General features: G+C 45.3%; 1 protein-coding gene across 19 annotated transcripts in view; it reads right to left on the minus strand.

Annotated features, from left to right (window-relative positions):
• TANC2 (tetratricopeptide repeat, ankyrin repeat and coiled-coil containing 2) overlaps nt 1–21,221 on the minus strand; it is a 365,248-nt gene that overhangs the window by 8,388 nt on the left and 335,639 nt on the right. For 16 of the 19 annotated variants that reach the window (XM_021068126.1, XM_021068121.1, XM_021068120.1 and 13 more), the window contains 8 exons: nt 15,241–15,374; nt 14,189–14,312; nt 8,166–8,341; nt 7,752–7,884; nt 7,171–7,200; nt 6,242–6,333; nt 4,190–4,336; nt 771–871 (listed from right to left, as the gene is read on the minus strand). In XM_021068126.1, coding sequence (XP_020923785.1) covers nt 771–871; nt 4,190–4,336; nt 6,242–6,333; nt 7,171–7,200; nt 7,752–7,884; nt 8,166–8,341; nt 14,189–14,312; nt 15,241–15,374 — 937 coding nt within the window. The remainder of the gene's footprint in view (nt 1–770; nt 872–4,189; nt 4,337–6,241; nt 6,334–7,170; nt 7,201–7,751; nt 7,885–8,165; nt 8,342–14,188; nt 14,313–15,240; nt 15,375–21,221) is intronic. The other 3 variants (XM_021068124.1, XM_021068122.1, XM_021068131.1) reach the window with 1 other exon arrangement.

Genomic DNA, 21,221 nt, shown 5'->3' on the forward strand with positions numbered 1-21,221 from the left:
GCTTTGCTTTTCAGGACCACATCCCTATCTGGCCACAGCAGTGAACTGGAAGCAGTTCTTTCACAGACAGTTTGGGAGAAGGGCCGGGCCCTGGGCAGGAGGCATCAAGGACAATGACAAGTTATCTAAAGATCACTGATGGCAGTTTCTAGGTCTTTCTGGGGATTTTCCTGCCCACTGGCCAAACTCTAGCAGATGGGGGCACTGGGCCCTTGCAATCCTGGCAGCAGGACCTCCTGTCTCCAAGCGCGTGTGGTGTGGTGCTGGAGGGGCGGGTAGGTGAGGTGAGTTTTGATGCCACCAGACTTGAGGAGAGCCCCAGAAGGAAGACGAAACGATCCAGGGATTCCCCAAATGCCAATAAGAAAAGAAAGAGGAGCCTGCCGTATGTGACCCATCTTACTTTTCCCCCTAAGAGGTGTGGGAGGATATTTTGCTTAAGCGACCTCTTCTTAAGTCACTGGGGTATCTTTAGGCTGCCTGCTTTGGGAGTTAAAAGTGACTCAGATACGGCAGAGACTTCCTGGAAGAAGGTGCCATTCTCCAACAATGCAAAGACATTTTTCTCCCAAAGCAAAATGCTCTAGATCTCCAGAGCCCTGAAGACCTGCATGACATACTGTGCTATGGAAGCCATCCCCAAAGCCTGGCCCTGAAAGTCCTCAGGGACAGACAGTTGGGTACACAGGCCCCAGGAGGGCCTACACTGCTTGGCCAGATTTTCAGAAAAGAGACCTCTTGCTTCTCACCCTCTCTCTCTCTCTCCTCACCTGCTGCTGCGTTTTGCCCTTGCTCTTGCATAGTAAGCTTCATAAGATTTCGGTTTCAGCTCCAGGGCCTTAGTAGCAAATTCCTCCGCCATTCCAAAATCCTGTCATTACAATAGGTGTGCAAATGAGTCATTGAAGAGATATGGAAAATAGACAGCTTGGGAATAAAACAGATTACAGGTACATTTCGTTGACATTTATGGACGGAACACCTGGGAATCTCGACATGGCTGGCACGGCTCTAGCCACGAGGCTGAGACTGAAAGTTCCTTCTGCCTTTTGCCCTGTGTGGCCCTGTAATGGCTCATGGGAATTTATCTGCCCAGAAGTATGACAATATGTCTAATTTGCCCTCTTTCTGCCTTCCTAACCAAGATCATTCAAGCCCAGAAGCCAAAGGTCAACCCAATGAAGCTCCTGAAGTTGGAAACCTGAACTCTCGTTGAACAAGCATGTATGAGGCAGCCTGCATGTCGATGCCACACAGGGTCCCTCATGCTGCTCCCCTCTTCCTGCCGCAACACCCACTACTCCTTGGCTTTGAAGGGATGAGAGAAATCCAGGAAGATGGGGTCTGTGTGAAAAAGAAGTGACTGGCTATGGGGACTGGGTAGAGCAGGGACATGAGACAGACATGGGTTCAGTTCTCTGCTCTGCTTTGTAACCCCCTGGAGCGTGCTATGTGTTCTTGGCTATGTGCCCACCTTGCAGGTAGGATTAAGAGCAAAACAGCATTTGAGGGAGTTCCTGTTGTGGCTCATGGGTAATGAACCCGGCTAGTATCCATGAAGACGTGGGTTCGATCCCTGGCCTCACTCAGTGGGTTAAAGATCTGGCATAGGTTGAAGATGCGGCTCGGATCCCTCATTGCTGTGGCTGTGCCGTAGGACAGTGGCTGCAGTTCCAATTAGACCCCTAGCCTGGAAACTTCCATAGGCCATGGGTGCTGCCCTAAAAAGCAAAAAAAAAAAAAAAAAAGAAAGATCAATAAGGTATTTGAAAGCCCCATACACATGGCATGTAGGAGATGCTCAATGAATGGTAGTTTCCTTTCCATTTCATAGAGGCTTCTCCGGCCTGCGCCATCTCTTAACTTGTTCCTTACTTAGGAAACACAATTAAAAAAAAAAAAATAATAGGAAGTTTCCCGGTGGCTCAGCAGGTAAAGATCTGGCATTATCACTGCTATGGCACAGGTTCCATCCCTGGCCTGGAACTTCCACATGCCCCAGGTGCAGCCAAAAAAAAAATTTAACAGGGAAGCGAAAGGGGCAGGTTTTCTCCTCTTTTAATGTCAAAGCCATAGCACCGCACAGTAGCCTCTAGTACATCAAACATCAATCAATAGGTAAGTGAGTTTAGGAGTTCCCGACGTGGCTCAGCAGAAATGAATCTGACTAGCATCCATGAGGATGCAGGTTCGATCCCTGGCCTTGCTCAGTGGGTTAAGGATCTGGCGTTGCCAGTGAGCTATGTATAGGTTGCAGACACGATTCAGATCTAACACTGCTGTGGTGTAGGCCAGTGGCTACAGCTCTGATTAGACCCCCAGCCTGGGAACCTCCACAGGCAGCGGGTGTGGCCCTAAAAAGATAAAAAAAAAAAATTCAGAAGACTGTATTTAAAACAATAATAAATAAAACCAGAGAGAACCCTAGCTGTGACTGGGGCCTGTGGTGTCACCTTATCTCTTTCTTTTTTTTTGGCCGTGCCCTCAGCATGCAGAAGTTCCTGGGCCAGGGACTGAACCCACGCCACAGCTGTAACCAGAGCTATCGCAGTGATAACACTGGATCTTTAACCTACTGAACCATGAGGGACCTCTGTGTTGCCTTGTGTGGATCACTGAGGCTCCCGGGAGGAACATGGCCCCATCTGTCCTTGTTCTGAGAAGCCCTGGGAACAGAAACCACGGGAACAAAGCCATGGTTTTCAAGACACCCTTACATACTAAGCGAATGGGGAAGGCTGTCTCTTCTTTTAACGTCAAGGTCATAGCTCTACAGAGTAACCTCTAGTTAAACTTGTGATTTCTAAGGCTGAACGAAGGCACTGACGTGGAGGTAAAAATGAAAAAAAAAAAAAAAATTAATGGGCAATTTTCTACTGAAGATGATACACTTGAGGTCCTGGATGTGATGAACTGTTTCTGATCAAATGTTGAGCTAGAGAGAAAGTATTCCATCTTATAGGACCATCTTCCAGCTCTCCTGTTCTCAACCTTACCCTAGAAGTTTTTCTTTTGGGACAATCTTAATTTCTGGGAAGAGAGAGTATTTTTGAGAAGCAGATTATTTGTTCGGCAAAAAGGAAGCCAGTAGATTGGCAGCAGCTTCAGAGCTTTATCTCATTCTCACTAGCTGGCATGGCAGGAGACCCCTGTGGCTGCTCCTTCTGTGTCACATGAAGAACCTCGCTGCTGTCCCCGAGAACCTCTCCCACGTCCCCACTCTCCTCAGCACCCGGGAAACTCGCAGGGCCTCACTGTGCCCTCTGAGACACCCAAGTCTATTTATCAGGGCTCTTTTCATTGTCGGGTTTTAGATGGATGACATGAAGGTCATTTTGCTAGAACCGAGAGCAGATCTCTTGCTACTGAGGCCGAAAGGTCACCTCTGTGCACCTGAGTTCTTTATCCCTTTATTCAGATGTTCCTGTTTGGCTTAGGTTATTTTTAACTCCTGAGGAACCATGGACAGGCTGGTGGATGTCAGAGGTTCCTGACATGATCCCGGCTATTCCCAGGATCTGAGTGAGGGTTCCTGGCCCAGGAGTATCTGCATGTCAAGAGAGCGGTGGCTGAGGGCAGCAGAGACTGTATCTGCAAGGTAGGCAGGAAGGACCAAGGACTATCTGGTGGATAATAAAGGACCGGGGAGGGTTCCAAGACTCTCTCTGCGACAAGAAGAGACATGGCACGTTAGAATAAAAAGATGAGGAACAATGTGAAAAGTTTAAGATTAGCCTCAGAAATTAAACCTTGAAGTCCATGGTCCTGAGCCCTCTTTCCAGCCCTTCCTTGGATGACTAGGGGGTCTCCCAGAAAGGAAGGGAATGACTAAAATCTGTATCTAATTGCAACTGAAATTCTAGTGACCACTGCTCTCCCATTTTCCCAAAGACCAGAAAACTGACTTGGGGGCTGGGAGCAGGTTGAGGGGTTTCCAATCACTTTCAGTGGCAATTACGAACATTCAGAAAGCTACAGCGTGCCTGCAGGATTAACTTTTTGATAGTCTGAGATACAGATCGTACTTAGACTTGTTTTCTTTCAAATTGCAAATGTCAGTGCTCTGTGAAGGACAACCAAGTTCCAAATGGGGCAGACAAGGATTTCAGGGGCCTGGTAAAAGCCAGTGCATGACAGGGACCGTCAGCTGCCAGGAGTGCAGGCAGGAGCTGGGATGCAAGGGACTTACGTTCATTTTCCTGCGACATCGAGAGAGGTTGAGGAGGAGAGACACCTTTAATTCCCGGAAGGTTTTCAAGTCCTCGCCAAACCCTTCTCTAGGGAATTTCTTCAGAGCGTACTGGTAGCGCTGGGCGGCTTCCTTTACTTTACCTTTCTAATGGGAGAGATGGCAAATTTTACACAGTTGGTCTGCTGAGCAGCGGAGGAAGTCTGTTCCCCTGCCCTTGCTCCCCGCCAGTTACCACTAAGGGGTAGCCCCCCCCAGACGCCAGCCCTGAGGGTCACAGCAGAAGGGTCCTGTCTTCGGGCGGGAAAGGCGCGGCCAAGCGGCTTCCCAAGACACAAGCCGGAGAAACAAAGCCTTGGTGAATGACAGGCCTGGGGCCCCAGCTTCCCAACTGGATTCCCGAGGGATTGACCTGGTTTATTTCAAAGGAGCTTGTTCTTGACCTGATCTCCCTGGGACGCATATCATTTCCTTGTCCCAACCACTCCAAAGGGATTACTACTTCTTTAGGCTGGGCTTCTTCGGAAAACTCTTTTTGGAAGAGTGGACTCTTGCCAGTCCTCTACAAGAGGCCACTCTCTTCCTCACAAAGGGTGTGGGAGCTAAAACAGTCTAGCTGTTGCCTCCTTAATCTCATGGAATAAAATAATATCAATGAGTCTTCCCTTGTTTTTAGAAAAGACCTGGGGTAGGGTGGTGGTAAAGAAGAGACATTCAGAATTTGTGAGTCCATCTGATTAGGCAGGAGGGATTTTCCGAGATGAAGTAATAAATCTATGATCCACCTAGACCTGGTCTCTGGCTTCTAGGCAGGTCTCTAGTTCAGGGGCCTGGAACTTTTCTTACATTTTCCATCTGAAAATCTACAGGCTGAACCCAGAATGGTGCAGGAGGCATCTCCCATTCTGCTAACTCATCTCTACCCACTCCAATCCTGCCGTATCACTGGTTCCAACCAGGGACCTGATTTTTCTCTTAGATCCTTTCACCAAGGGTAGACTTGGAGTCTTCCATGGCAGGATTCTGAGTAGGATCAGGAGTAGCTCTGCTATTCTCATTAGACGTAGGACTCCATGTCTTAGAATGCCAGAAGTTATGTTAGGAGTGGGGTTTAGATTCTTGGCAGCAGTACCGCTCTCAAGCCCATACACAGGACCCAGAGAGTCCTTCTTTAGAGTCATGTGAAATCACGGTTGGGTCAGAGGTCAAGTTTCCCAGAGACTTAAAGTGTCCCAGGTTATTAGGACTCTCACTCAAAGGGTCCTCAGGGGGTACAGCTCTGCTCCCAGGAACCCCGTGCACTCCCTTCACAAAGCGGAACTACTGTGCCTCACAGTCACTGCCTGGTCTCTGGGCCTGGGCGTGTCTCCGTGATGCCCACTGCCCAAAGCCGGGACAGATCTGTATTTATCTTTAGGAGAAAAAGGTTCAGCCGATCTCCACACAGTGACACAATAATGCTGACATGGAAAGTTCTTAAGGGCTTTCCCACAGCCCACGGGAGTTTGTGTGTTTAGGGTCTGGGGCTCTCAGCTTGAACTGCGACTACAGGACGACGCCATACGTTCTTATGGTCATTCAGGGACTGACTTCAAGTCAATCTTAGAACTGCTGTTTGTTTCCTTTTCATACTCAGGGATGCCAGTCTATTGTTACTACAGACTTTTAAATCTCTCTATATGAAACTGAAAACCTAAGATCAAAGCCTCTTTACCATAGCCTGGAAATATCTATGCCACGTCATTTTTCTTCTACTTGACGTGTGGTTTCCAGGCTCCAAGGAACAGAGTCCATGTAGAATCCATGTAACTGCCCATTAGGTAAAAACCAGGTCTCTGGGCTGGTCACCTGCAGGCTCATGTCAGCTACTCTTGCTCTCTTGTTGAGAAAGCAAAAACCTGGAATCCCCAACTTATGGGCCCAGCCCCATGGGCAGGCATTCCCCCTTCGCCTCTAGACCCAAGGGTGAGGTGCGTCAAGACTCTGGCAGACGCTACGTGTAGGAACGGTGCGCGGTGGTTCTGCGGAAGCACTGTTCCTGCCTCCCCTCACCTTGTAGAACATGTCCCCCTCTTCCATCAGCTTGCTCAGCAGGATGATCATGATGTCTGGTTTGGAGGTGGCCATCGCCCACGTGGCTGGACCTGTAGTGTACAGGATGCATGATGGGTAAAAAACTCATACAATGTAAGGGTGGTAGGAAGCTGGGTGAAAAAAACACCCTGGGGGGGTTTCTGCTGAGAGAACAACTTGCTCCACAACAATTTCCTCATCGTTTAGAGCTGGGAGTGTCTCAGGGACTCCCACTGCCAAGAAGCTGCGTTGGATCTGTATTCACCTTAAAATAAGAATATCTGAACTGTATGAGTGTGCACCATCGGAGGGCAGCAAAGCCTGCGTGTTGTATTTGGGCAGGCAAGAGCTTGGTCTGGGGTTATTTTAAATAAAGAAATTGGGAGAAAGGGTTGACATTAAATGTCACCGTAAGGTTTTAAAAATCCAAAGAGGGTAATTTACTTCCGAATCTGGGCCTCAAAACCCCCAGCTGTGTAGTTTCTGAATTTTTAAATATGTACTTTGCAGAAGGGAAACCTATGAAAGACTAAAGTCTCCCTTATTTGCAAGTATCAAAAAAAGGACTCCTGGGTTCACGCTGAACCGGGAGCACAGTTCCAATGTCACCGTTCCAGTGTGAAACAAGCCAACGTGACTGAGGACTATTTTACCCACAAAGGAAAAGAAAAGGTTAACTCAGATTAGTTTACAGATGCCTGAATTATTGACCAACTATGCTTTTCAGGGTTAGTTATCCAAAGCTCAAGTTATTCTCTACAACAGTCATTAAAAAAAATCTTCTTTTAAGGTGAAGTAAATTAAAAGATTAGAGGTGGAGGGAACTCATGCAGGCTAAATCAAAGAGGAGAAGGCAAAGCTGACCAAGCCATCAGACCACGCCTGATGCTGACAGCGGTGAAATATACCTCGTGGGCGACTCGGTAACGTCTGACAACCTTCAAAGAAAGGAGAAAACAAAAAGTTGTAGGAGAGGAAAAAAAAATGGATGAAGGTGAAAAAAAAAAAAAAAAAAAAAAAAAAGAAGGAAAAAGCAGCAGTGAGAAGGCAGGCAGCAAAAAAGCCAGCATATCAGCCAACCCTTGTCTACAGGTCTGGGATGGGGGAGCGGATGGGTCGGCAGCAGCAGGGACTCAGAGTCTGAAGCACATACAGAGCAAGGGAAAGCGGAGGCTCACGGCAGTGCAGGGATCCAGGATGCTCGGGGCGGGGCTGCTACAGAGGCAGCAGCACTGAGACGTGCTTATAGTCAGAGCAGCCTCCTGGCTAAGGCTCCTAGGGGCATGGCAGGAAACCGTGATTTGGGGTAGTATAGACCATGGCTCAGGTGGTGTTTTCTCTGGGCCAAGAGTCTGTTCACTTGGACGATAACTGGGCCGGGGCCGAGGGGAAACTATACACATTCACACCAAACACCCAGGGCGGCCAGACCACTGGACCAGTCTGGCCCCTGGGCACAGATGGCCAGCACCTTCTTCCTTGCTCCTACCTATCTTGGCTCCTTTCTTTAGAAGAGTGACAACCACAGAGGTGTTCCGGCAACCCACTGCCCTATCCAAAGGGCGCATTCCGCTGTAGTCGACATGCTCGATCATGGCCCCGTGATCCACCAGGAACTGGACCTAGGACACAGACCAAGAGAGCCTTAGCACAGGTGTCATGGCGGCTCAGCACGGCTCCACTCAGGGCTCTGGCTGCTGTGGGTTTGAACCAGGCTGGGCGGCCACATATTCCAGGCCATATCTATATTCTTGGTCTTTGTGAATGGTATTGTGAATATTTCTGTCCTGGCGCAAGTACAGATCTGGAGGCCTTATATCAGGAGTCACAAACCGAAGATAACACTGTGGATGGAGCACCTTCCCTCTTCTGACCACCCTGAGGCTTGGTTAAAGGCACTCACCACCTCAGCATCACCGTAGAAAGCGGCCAGATCCAGTGGGGTGCGGCCATTCTTGTCAGCATGGTCTGTGGCAGCTCCGTTATCTACCAGAGAACGGACGACTGAGAGATGACCCTTCAAACAAGCCCAGCTGAGGGCCGTCAATCCTTCTTTGTCCATGAGAGCAATGGAGGCGCCTACAAGAGCAAGCAGAACACCAGGCTGAGCAAACATGAAAAACATGGAAATGCACAGCAGGAAGGAAAGCTGGTATTTAAGGTGTACATTCAGCCAAAGCACAGCTTTTGTTTCTGATATGTAAGTTACCCTTGATAAAACTGTTAAAAAAACCCTGATCCTACAAGCTGTCGATAGAAGAGAGTCTAGCTCTTTTACTGGGTGTCCTAGGTTCTGTACACTCTATCCCCAAGCTTACTTTTTTTTTAATATAATTATTTTTATTTTGTTTCATTATAGCTGGTTTACAGCGTTCTGTCAATTTTCTACTGTACAGCATGGTGACGCAGTTACACATGTATAGATTCTTTTTTCTCACATTATCATGCTCCATCATAAGTGACCAGGGATAGTTCCCAGTGCTATACAGCAGGATCTCATTGCTTATCCATTCCAAAGGCAAGAGTCTGCATCTATTAACCCAAAGTTCCCAATCCATCCCGCTTCATCACCCTCCCCCCTGGCAACCACTAGTCTGTTCTCCAAGTTCATGATTTTCTTTTCTGTGGAAAGGTTCATTAGTGCCATGTATTAGATTCCAAGATATGAGTGATATCATATAGTATGTCTTTCTCTTTCTGACTTAACTTCACTCAGTATGAGAGTCTCTAGTTCCAGTCATGTTGCTGCAAATGGCATTATTTCGTTTTTTTTTTTATGGCTGAGTAGTATTCCATTGTGTATATATACCACATCTTCCTAATCCAATCATCTGTTGATGGACATGTAGGTTGGTTTCCATGTCTTGGCTATTGTGAATAGTGCTTCAATGAACATGACGGTGCATGTGTCTTTTTCAAGGAAAGTTTTGTCTGGATACATGCCCAAGAGTGGGATTGCTGGGTCATATATGGCAATTCTACGTATAGTTTTCTAAGGTACCTCCATAGTGGCTGTACCAGCTTACATTCCCAGCAACAGTGAGGAGGGTTCCCCTTTCTCCAGACCCCCTCCAGCATTTGTTATTTGTGGACTTACTAATGATGGCCGTTCTGACTGGTGTGAGGTGGTATCTCATGGTAGTTTTGATTTGCATTTCTCTAATACTCAGTGATGTTGAGCATTTTTTCATGTGCTTGTTGGCCATCTGTATATCTTCTTTGGAGAAATGTCTATTCAGGTCTTTTGCCTATTTTTCAATTGGGTTGTTGGATTTTTTTTTTTTTTTTTTGGTTTTTAGGGCCGCACTTGCAGCATATGGAGGTTCCCAGGCTAGGGGTCCAATCGGAGCTATAGCTGCCAGCCTACACCACAGCCATAGCAATGTGGGATCTGAGCTGCATCTTCGACCTACACCACAGCTCACGGCAACGCCAGATCCTTAACCCACTGAGGGAGGCCAGGGATCGAACCTACAACCTCATGGTTCCCAGTCAGATTCCGCTGCGTCACAACAGGAACTCCTGGGTTGTTGGCTTTTTTGCTGTCCCAAGCTTTCTATCTTTGAGTTTCATTACTTCCCTGTGAGAATCCTCTACTTTGGCCAAAACGGATGTGCTCACTGCCTCTAGAATCTCCCACGAGTATTCCTGTCTCCTCACTTCCAGTGATGGTGCACCCGCGTGTGGACACCTCTTTTTTTCCCCATGACTTGTCTCATGTCTACCTGTTCTCTAGGAACGATGGCAAACCTCCGACTCCATGATGCTTTACCCAGTTCACTGTGACTTCACCTCGAATCTGCTTAACATATGGCACCTTATTCTGTTATTAACCCTTTTTTAAAAAATATATCCCACTTATGTAATAAATTCTCAGTGAATATTTTCTGAACTCAGCTCAAGTCTTCAATTTATAGCAGTGTAATCTCCTTGAGAGAGTCTCATAAAATAGGGATCTCGGAACACGTTTATCCCTGACGACAGGGCACCAGGCCACGTTCTCGCCCCCTTAGAATGTGAGGGAAACAGACGCATGGGGAGAACCTGAACCCAGGCCAGAAAGGAACTAAGAGTGTAATTAACTAGTCAGCCTTTCACAACCCATCCCCACTCTCTTAGCCTATTTTATATTCTGCATCTTCTTCCCTTCAACATTTCTATTTTCGTCTGAAAGGAACAGCACACTTGACATACTGGTTTGTAATTAGTCTAAAATTCAATAAACATTTGGTTCTTAGCCTAGATGATAAGTGCTTAGATGGCAAAGATGCCGTCATTCCCTCGCTAGTTTTGAAGAGTACCTAAGACGATTTTTTTCCACACAGCTGGCATGTCATACTAACTAAATTAGAGATCAATTTGCTGCACACACAGTACCCTTTCCAGGTTGCCTCCTCAGCTGCACAAGAGTCAGATGTCAGATGAAGCTTAGAACCTGCCACAGCCAGGCTCTGGGGCTCCTCAGCAGTTATGTGGCCCATCATTTCCATATCCTGTCAGAGAGGATGAAGGGCTAACCCTGATGAGATCCATCTATGTACTGGGTTATCTTTTCACAGTGGTGTAGTTGGCAACTAAAACACTGCCTCTGACATGGAAAGAAGCTGAATATGGGACAGAATCTAAGGCGTTTTCTCAGATGCACAATCTATAAATTCCCTGGACAGCGTCTCCGGTGGTGGAAAAAGCAGGATAAGAAGGTTCTGGATGTATGCTACAGAGGAACTGATTTTACAAAGAAGAGGGAAGCTGGAATTTAGGAAATTAAAAGGAGATACATATGAATAAATCCATATATTTGATTTACTCCGAAATTCCAATTTGAAATCTTCTTTCTTTTCTTCTGCTGGGAGTTAATGGAATCCCAGTTCTTTCAACCATCCATTTTAGAATTCTGGAGTGTTCTTTAACTCATCTAGCCTTTTTGTGTCCTACATGTAATCAACCTTTATATCCAAAATCTTTTTTCGCACTTGGCCCTTCGGTTCTATGCTCACAGCTACTGCACCTGGATGAAGCCTCACCTCTCATCTGCTCTATGATGATGGCTTCCTGTTGATCCCCCACTATAATCCCTTCATCAACTCTACTCTTCATGCTACTGCCAGAGTGATTTTTTTTTTTAAAGCATAACTCTGGCGTCGATTCCCTTTTTAAAAATCTTGAAAGGCTCCCTATTGCCTTGAGAGAAGTCCAAACTCTTTTAATCTGTTCCTTTTCAATTTCTTTCGACATAACGTTTCCAATTTTATTTCCCAAAGGTCCTCGTGTATGTCACTGGACCACTAGCCTACTTCCCCAAATCCGATGTGCATTTTCCCTCCTCTCTGGCCTTTCTTTAACATTACTTCCTCTTCCTGAACAGAGAACTTTTTTCCTATTCAAATTTCAAAGTCTGTCCTGTTCTAACTCAAATACCTTTATCAGAGCACTTAGGATTCTCTGCCCTTTAAAGTAGTTTCTTATCTATGTTTCGTTCCTTCCTTGCCAGATTATAGACCCTTTGAAGACAAAGATTATAATACATTAGTTTGAAAAATCACTCACAGTTCCTAGCACAGTGTTTTGCAATAATGTAGGCTAAATAACCATTTGTAGAATTTGTTGAATTAGTGAAAGTCTCCGATTTAGTGTGGAAAAACAAAACAGAAGGCTGGAATGTCTGCAGTATAAGGAGACCAAATCTCTGGAATCTGTACCTGATGAGCTTGTACTGGCACCACAGACACTGTGCAGTTATCTCAAGCTTATCAGTGGCTGAAGGGGTTTGCCTTTTCTAGCAGACTCCGCAGTTCTGGGGCATGTACGCCTGCCAGGTCTTATCCTGAGAATCTAGGCACAGCCCCCTTGCTCCCCCAGCCCCCTCTTCGCAGAGGTAAGGACAGAGATCATGAAACCAGGTTTTTTTGATGGCTTGTCCTGGGGAAGCAAGAATCTCTTTGCTCACTGGGAGAACAGTTCTCTGATTCTGACCCAGTTTTGTGAGTCTGAAGTTGTGGAAACAAACCTTTGAACGAGAGAGAGCAAAAGATCCAATAAGTTTCCTACTGAGCTGCAGTTTGAAATCTTAGACGATACCTTGTCTTCTTCCTATCTCAACTGCCCTTCAGCTGCTCTGGCCTGGGCATGATTCTTTAGGAGCTTGGTTTTCTCAATGTGCATATGGTGGTGGATATTAATTATAGATGATCAAGCCAGTTTACCAACAGGGGAGAATAACTGGAATGGAGTCAAGGCTTGTCACAGCCACACTACCTTCCTCCTTGTCTTTTTTTGTTTGTTTGTTTTTTAAGGGCCACACTAGGCTTGGAGTGGAATTGGAGCTGCAGCTGCTGGTCTACGCCACAGACATAGCAATGCAGGATCTGAGCTGTGTCTACAAACCACACCACAGCTCACAGCAACGCCGGATCCCTAACCCACTGAGCAAGGCCAGGGACCAAACCTGAATCCTGATGGATGCGAGTATGGTTCATTACTGCTGTGCCACAACAGGAACTTTCCACATAACCTTCTGCTTCATGTAAATGCTCAAGCTCCACTAGGTGGTACTACAGAGTCATCAGTGACTCGAGTTTTTTCTCCGAGAGAGGGCCACCATCACTCACCACTGTTCTGCACAAGTGACTGAGGTCTTAGCAATTGAAAAGAGCCTGGTATACTTTTTTTTTTTTTTTTTTTTCCACACACCTTCAGTATATGGAAGTTCCTAGGCTAGGGATCGAATTGGAGCTGCAGCTGCTGGCCAAAGCCACAGCCTTAGCAATGCCAGATCTGCGCTACATCTGTGACTTACACTGAAGCCATGGCAATGCTGGATCCGTAACCTGCTGAGCCATGACAGGAACTGGAATGCTTCTGCTAGTGTGACCACAGTCTTCTTTAACTTATTTCCCATTCGCCAGGGATATGTGAATATTGGTAACTGTCAAAAGGTATTCATTACAATAGGAGGATAACAATATCCTGATTCCTCACATAGACGGTCCCACTGTCAACAATCATTTCAACCTTCATTTGCCCCTTCAGACACAAGAAAACTATTAGTTGTTCAGGGTAACAAAAGAATTGAATAAAATCAAAATACAATCCCTGGAAGATGAACATTTATTGAATGAACATTAAAAAAACCAAAGTTTGGAGATTACTGATTTGAATTAAAGAGCTTAGATGATGTAAATTTGATTAGGATACCAAAAATCCCCTAAGCCATAAAGAAACAGAATGTCAGGAGTTCCCATCGTGGTGCAGCAGAAACGAATCCGACTACTGTCCATGAGGATGCAGGTTTGATCCCTGCCCTCACTCAGTGGGTTGCGGGATCCAGAACTGTGGTGTAGGTCGCAGACTCGGCGGGGATCCCACATTGCTGTGGCTGTGGTGTAGGCTGGTAGCTGTAGCTCCAATTCGACCCCTAACCTGGAAATCTCCATATGCTGTGAGTGCGGCCCTAAAAAAAAAAAAAAGAAAAAAAGAAATAGGGAATGTCAGAATTATAAGAGTTTCACTGTCTATGAGAACAGGGAAGACAGACTTTCATTTTCTAACCAACTGGATTAACGATCTCCATTCTTTTTTTTTTTTTTGTCTTTTGTCTTTTTAGGGTCATATGGAAGTTCTCCGGTTAGGGGTCAAATCGGAGCTATAGCTGCTGGCCTACACCACAGCCACAGCAATGCAGGATCCGAGCCATGTCTGTGACCTACACCAGAGCTCATGGCAACATTGGATCCTTAATCCACTGAGCGAGGCCAGGGATCGAACCTGCAACCTCATGATTCCTAGTCGGGTTTGGTAACCACTGCGCCACGACGGGAACTCCACGATCTCCATCCTTAACACCTCTTGGAATCCATCACTGGAAATGATGAGTTCCTTGGGTTATCATGGGCAGGGACCACTGAGCTCTGGCCTCCTGGGACTGACCTTGTGCAAGGAGGAAGTCCACAGTTCCTAGATGGCCTTCGGAAGCCGCCATCATCAGGGGAGTGCGGCCCTGCTTGTCCGCCATGTTGACGTCAGCTCCGTGGGTGAGTAAAAGATCAACAATCTGCAAGTGCAGAGAAACAGGGACCCATCAGCCAGGAGGAGCTGCTGAGCAGGCACTCGCACGCCGTCCCCCACACTGTGTGAACTCCGCAGAGCAGCGTCACCTGTAACACAACTTCCTACTGCGAGAAGCCCCTCTAGTTCCTGCTAGTCTAGGACCAAGGGATTTGGTCTCTGACTCTCCTGGGAACAGCCAAGGGAGGAGAACTCAACTCTAAACTGACTCCGCCACGAAGTAAAAGAATGTAAGATAACAATGGACAAGATGTAGACCAAACAATCCCACAATGGAAATGCCAACACAAGTCACTCCCTTTGTTAGTGCCATTTTATTGACCTCCGGGGGTTGCAAACCTGCCTGCAGTGAATACGTAGGATGGAACAGAATAAAGCACCTCCGACAGCGCTTAGTGCTGTTTGGCTCCTAGGACTTTTTCTCTACTCAAATATTTTCAAAGATTATAAGCCATATGCTTTCTCCTCCATCCTAAGTGTATAAACAAGCATTTATCCAGAATCCAAACACCTGGGAAGATCACGTAACTAGAATGTACATACACCACACTTTGTTTTTGCAAGTCTGAGGCACCTGCAAGTAAGTGACTAGCAGGGATCTGTTGAGGTGTGAGCCTTCCAGAGAACCTGTGGACGCTGTGATGGGTGAGAAGGAAGTCACTACACAACCAGGCCCAAAGCGGCTAGACCATCTATACAATACAGATCATCATGATGATTTTGAATGTTAACTTTGTGACATATTCTCAATTAACCAGACTATTAATAACAGAGGCCCAGCTCCTCAAACTCAATGACTGCTGGGTAACCCAAATTTGTGATTTTTTTTTTTTTTTTTTTTTGCTCTCTGCTTCAGAAGTTCCCACCTAGAACTCACCCCTGCCTGGGGGACTGCGAGCAGCTTCCCTGCTTACCTGCCAGTGGCCCTGGCGCACAGTGCTGAACAGGGGTACTGCCCCTCGGCGGTTTGGCTGGGCCACTGCTGCCCCTTGTTCCAAGAGCAGACGACACACCTCCAGTTTGCCCCTTCCGGCAGCAGCTGTCAGGGCTAGGGGCAGAGAGCACAGAGTGAGGACAGGTCGTCTGGTCCTCTCCAGCCCTCTGTGCTAAGCATGGCAGCATGCCTGTGTTTGATTAATGTAATTGCTACTTTACCTCCAAGAATGATGGTTTTGGCTACTTTTGCCTTGAAGGAAATTTTCAAAGAAAAATAATGAATAAAATCACATTTACAATATATGGAAACAATTATAATAAAAAATGCATTGAAAAATCACCCTTAATCAAACTTACTTGGGTTCATTTTTCCTACCCAGACTGTCTTCTCTGCTTTTGACCTACCTCTTTTTTGGTACCTTTCCTCATCTACAAACCTTTCACTGGTCTATGCATGGGTAAGAATGTAGAAAGATGGGTCTGTGCAGAGTAAGGCCTTTCTTAGAGGCAGCTAGGAACCATCTCTGGCCAACCTCTACTCCTGGACCCTTAAACTCAAAGAACCAAAGTCAGAGCTTTGGCGGCAGTTTTCATTCTTTTTCATTAGTTCGAGTACACGTGCAATCATTTTTATATGAGGGTCAGAACCATTCAAGGTCATAGTCTTAAAGATGAGAGAAGACATGTGACAAAGGCTCTTTTCTCCTGAATATAGAATAACAGAGTCATAGATAAAAGATAGCTAGCATGAGTATAAGGGGCACACACAGCAGGGAGAAACGGAAGTAAACATTCTTCTTTTTGTGCAACTGTCCATTGTTTACGATCCTTGATACAGTGGAGAGTCTAAGAGTGCTTCTTTTCTCCTCTGAGCACAATTTCAGTAACAGGAAGAGGAATTGTCGATATACTTTCTACTAAGTCCACATCTGAAAAAAACATATGTCTCCTTTAACCAGGAATCTCAAACGCATAGGCTTAGTATTTTAAATGGATGAGAGCAGGGAAGATGGAACAATAGTTAGAAGATGGCAAGAGTTATGTTTTTAAAGAAGTAGGATGGAAAACTGTTCTCACACAGACTTGAAAAGCTGATGTGGCAGTGAGCAGGTCCCTCCAATGACAAATCAGAAGAAGAGAATATTCGGCAGGTGCAGTTAAAATTTCAGTTTGCAAATGCTGGTAACTAATCAGGGAAGCAATTGAAATTCAAATCAAAGGGTCACTTGTAATTTTTTTTTTCATTTAAGTGCAAATGATGGCATTTTGTCTTTGGGCTCCGCCAAATTTATCCACAACTGACTCAGGCAAAACCAACGCTACCTGTAATTTCCACTAAGATAAACCTTCAAAGTAATCTTTTCCTTCCTCAAGGATAAAAAGGGCTTATAAAGGAAAATGTGACCCTTTTAGAAGATATATTCACTCCTAAACTAGAGTTTAGTTTGTAAGTCTACATGCCTTACCTCACGTGTACTGTTTTATTTGGATCTTTTAACATAGGCATTTCTGTCCTGTTTCTCACCAAAGGGCAGAGGCTTCATCTTCTCTGAGGGGAGGGGCGTTTCCGAGCTCTGAATGGATAAGTTATCGGTGTTGATGGGTCTGACTATTCACCTGACGAAGAAGTTTTGTCTCCTGTTTTCTAAATCAAAATGATCCCCTCCCCCAATTTCCTACTTCTAATAATTCAGGAAAAAAATTTAGTTTAGAACACAAAAGTAGCTTAAAAACTCGACTGGCAACCATCACACTGTATGCATTAAATTTATACACAGTGTTGTACGTCAACTGCATCTCAGTAAAGGCTGGCAGGGGTGGGGGAGGAGAACTTGACTGGGTTAGACACGCGTTAGGAACCATAAGAATCATCTTGTTGGTACATAAACGAGTTGGAAAACTTCTACCCCCCAAGTTCTGACCCCATTTACGTAGCTACTAGGGCATAGGGTTGCAGCAAACCTCCTTTTCAGTATCTTGTGCATGATGGGCAGGTGTGTCTGTGTACGCATGTGTGTGCATGCACGCCCACATGTACAAATACCTTCTTTTTCATGAAAGGATTTATAGCACTCTGGAGGAAATACAGACAGTATTTCAGCATTCAGTCTCTCAACACTGATGCCAGGATATGGAACACAGCTGAAAATTCACAACCAGTGTCCATCTTAAACGCTAAACTTGTAAGGTCCACTCTAAGCTGGAGTTATGTTGCTCTGGCTGGCCCATCTCAACCCACTGGATAATACATTTATATGAGAGAGAATGTTCCATTCAGTCCTTTTCTTTGTTGTATCATCTCTGTTGCTTAGGTTATGATGTAATTTGGCAGGAATCTCCAGCTGATAGCTGGACATGGTCGTTAACCCAGCTGGCCAATTTCATCTTAGAACAACACAACTATGTAAAATTGGATCTGCGCTTCTCAAAATCCAAGAGTAAGGAGTTGCTTTCGCTGGATTTTATATAGGTCTTATCAAACACTGTTAAAAACTTTTTGAAAGAGAGACGATTATGGCAAAGCCAGGTCTGTAAAACAAGAAACTGATTCTTAGAATAAACAGCAGTTTGGAGCCGAATCTCTTCCTAAGAGACTAGTAACAGAATTTGTTCCCAGCTTATCAGCATCTGATGAGATTATCTGACATAAACAGTCCTTTTTCAAAGGGAGACGTCTAAGTAGTTTGAAGAGACGACAGGATGCAGCTCAGAGCTGAGGATATAGCCAAAGTCTGCTTGGATGGGATGCTGATTATTAAATAGAACACAGCGAAGCAAACGGTTCCATTCTCAACCTTGAAAGAGCACAGCACAGACCGGTCACATAAGACCAATGGGACGGAGGTGGGGGGGGGGGGACACAAACTGATCACTGCTATCCAAAACAATGTTAATTAGTTACACATTTATGGAGCTATTTGTCAGACACTGTCTCCGCCGTCAAGGAACTCAGGGTTGAGGAAGGATAATGGGCAAATAAACAAACACATTACTATACAGTGTGATAAGCACACAGAGATAAGTCCATGGGGTGGCATGTCTGGAGGTGGCACAGAGGAAGACGTGTCTGAGAAGGTCTCCAGGAAGAGATGACAATCTGTACCAGATGCTGGAAGAGAAACAGGAGAACTCAGAGGCCAGGACAAGGAGGAAGCATTCTAGGCACAGGGAGGGCACATACAAAAGCACCGAGGGAGGAAACAGCACGTCTGCTGTTGATGGAGAAGACAGGCAGTAGATGAGGCTAGAGACCATGACTGGTCTTTTTAAGCTACATTAATGCTCCAGGTGGTCAATGAAGGGTGGGTAGGAAGCAGGAAAGTGACAGGGGCAGATTGTGGCTTAGAACCAAAGATCCCTTTGGCTAAAGTCTGGGAAATACATCGCAAAAGGGTGAGGCCAGAGACAAGAAGATCAGCGAGGAGGCAGGTGCAATAATCTAGGCAAAAGATGATGAAGGCCTGAATGAAGGGTATCTTGTGTATTTTATGAACTTTAGCTTCTTTGGGGGCTCAGGCTCTCCAGAGTTGCTTTTAATGCTGGTTCTGGTCTGTGGCCATAAGACTAAGGAGAGGAAGGCTCGACGAACAATCCTGTCACCTTCACTGCTTTTCTTCTAGGCTGTTCCATAAGAATCTAAGAAAACCCTGTGGGACGGGGGCGGGGGTCAGCCAGACGGTAAAAGCTCGATGTAGGAAGGTGCTCTTTGGAAGGCTAAAGAGGCCGTAACAGGAGGGCAAAGACAACCTGGATGGTCTCGTGACCTGCTTTTAGAAAATGTGATATGTAAAAATTACATCTCAATAAATACCTCACTACACGCAAAGATCTATCTCATTGATTCTAAGATTGACTTTCTTCCCTCCGCATATTAACAACCATGAAATCAGGATGCATCTTCTAATCGATGTGATAATAAAAAGCTGTGTCAGTTTAATAGGCAGAAGGCTTTTAAAAAATGTAATGGCTATATACTTCTTACAGTTAGTGGTGTTTTGTATTTAATATGGTAAATGATATCTACATTGCTGGAAACATCACAACCATCACATTTTTCTTAAAAAAAAAAATTTGTGTTATTTAGGCCAAAGTTGCAGCTATGAGACCGTACCCAGCTGGCTATAGGTCACATCCCTTCATTCTCTATATAAGGGAAATATATATTAAGATTTTGCCACTGGAGGAAACATCACAATTCAATGGACCATTATAAATTTTAAATGATTATGTGCTAAGTTAGAAAGAAACATGTAGCTCTTATAAGTTTATAACCATAGACAAAAAAAAGCAACTCAGAGTCTATTTTGCACTAGTGCTGAGTTGTAGCGGTGCTTTTTACATAGCAAAGACATTATTTCCCAGAAATTCTTCTGAAGTCAAATAACTTTTTATAGATCTATAAATTATATTACAAATGTGCTTCATTCTAACTCATATTTAAATAACATCTCATGTTTATAATACTGACATTACTTCACATAAACATCAAATTAAATATAACACAATTCTGACTACAAGCAAACTGACATGAAACTTTGATTTTTTACCATCTTGAGATATGGTACATATGTAAGAAAATTAACATAACAAACTTTATTGCACACTTTAAAGCAAGAAATATTTTAAAAGTTCTGAGGCCATAAAGTTTTATTCTGATAAGAAGTTCATATCAATAAAAATAAGCCTTCTACTTAGTTCACACTCTTCTTTTTTCTTTCCTCCTCTTTCTGGCTGTGTCCAGGGCATGTGGAAGTTCCTGGGCCAGGGACTGAACTCACGCCACAGCAGTGCCAATGCTGGATCCTTAACCCCCTGAGCCATCAGGCAACTCCAGTTCACACTCTTCTTGAACATTTTAAAGGAATTCTTTTCAAGGACATCACGAGTGTGTGTGCGATTCTCATCTTTATGTTTCTTAGCTTTGTAATTTCTATCTGGTGACAACACTGGGCCACTACTTTTTGTTGCCCTCCCCAGGGGTTTCATGCACGTGGTCTGGCAACAGGAGACACCGTGCTGGGGAAGGCTGTGCTGACAGGGCAGTGACCTTGCATGTCCCTTCTGCAGCCCTAGGTCCCACTACGCACGCTCCAGAATGGCTGAGGTCCTGGCCAGTCCCTTCCCCTCAGTCTGCCCTCTGGCTTCCCTCAGGGTGGGGCCCCAGAGACAGCAGCTGTTTCCAGCTGCACATTTTCCTTTCGTCTGTCATAGGCTCTTAAGCTGCAGCTGCCTGGCATCTGCTCCCTTTGGCCCTTAGAGATGGAGGGATTGTTTGAGGAGCAAATTCCTGAGCTTTGGACCATTGTACGTGATGTGAGAGAAGCCGCGAGACCTCTACAAGACTTTTGCAATGTGTAGAAACAGCACAGTTCAATAGGTAATTATAGATTTTAAATGAATTCAAGTGTCTTCTCTTACTTTTCACAGCATTCTGAGCCGAATCAAAGAATATCCCCTTCTTGTTTAATAAAATGTTCTCCCTAAATTGGCCATCTCAGAATTGGTCTGCTTCTCCTGGCAAATATGACACATATCTGTGGTGGCTCTACAGTTTTCACTGCCTGGGTTTCATAAAAACATATAAAAGGTTACTAATGTTTTTCCAGATGTTCCACTGTAGACTTGGGGGAAAGACAACCGTCATTTCCCGCAAAGGCCTCTGTTTGTGCCTAAGCAATATGGAAGGGGCTTTGCTGCAGACACAGAGGGACTGCACAGGGCTGTGCCCTAAAGGGGTACCTTCGTTTTGCATCCTGATAGCAACTGTACTCATAACTTATCAGTTTAACCAGGTCAGGTACCACTAGGCCATGACTGCACTTGGTTCATTAAGCCAGAGGTATTGATAAAAATTTGACTTCTTGGTTTACAACTGCAGGGGAAATATTTATTTCTAACTGCTACAAAGAGCACATTAAAAAAAAAAAGTCGGAGTTCCTGTGGTGGCGCAGTGGTTAAT

This window comes from Sus scrofa, chromosome 12 (assembly GCF_000003025.6).
Source record: "Sus scrofa isolate TJ Tabasco breed Duroc chromosome 12, Sscrofa11.1, whole genome shotgun sequence".
NCBI classification, from domain to species: Eukaryota; Metazoa; Chordata; class Mammalia; order Artiodactyla; family Suidae; genus Sus; species Sus scrofa.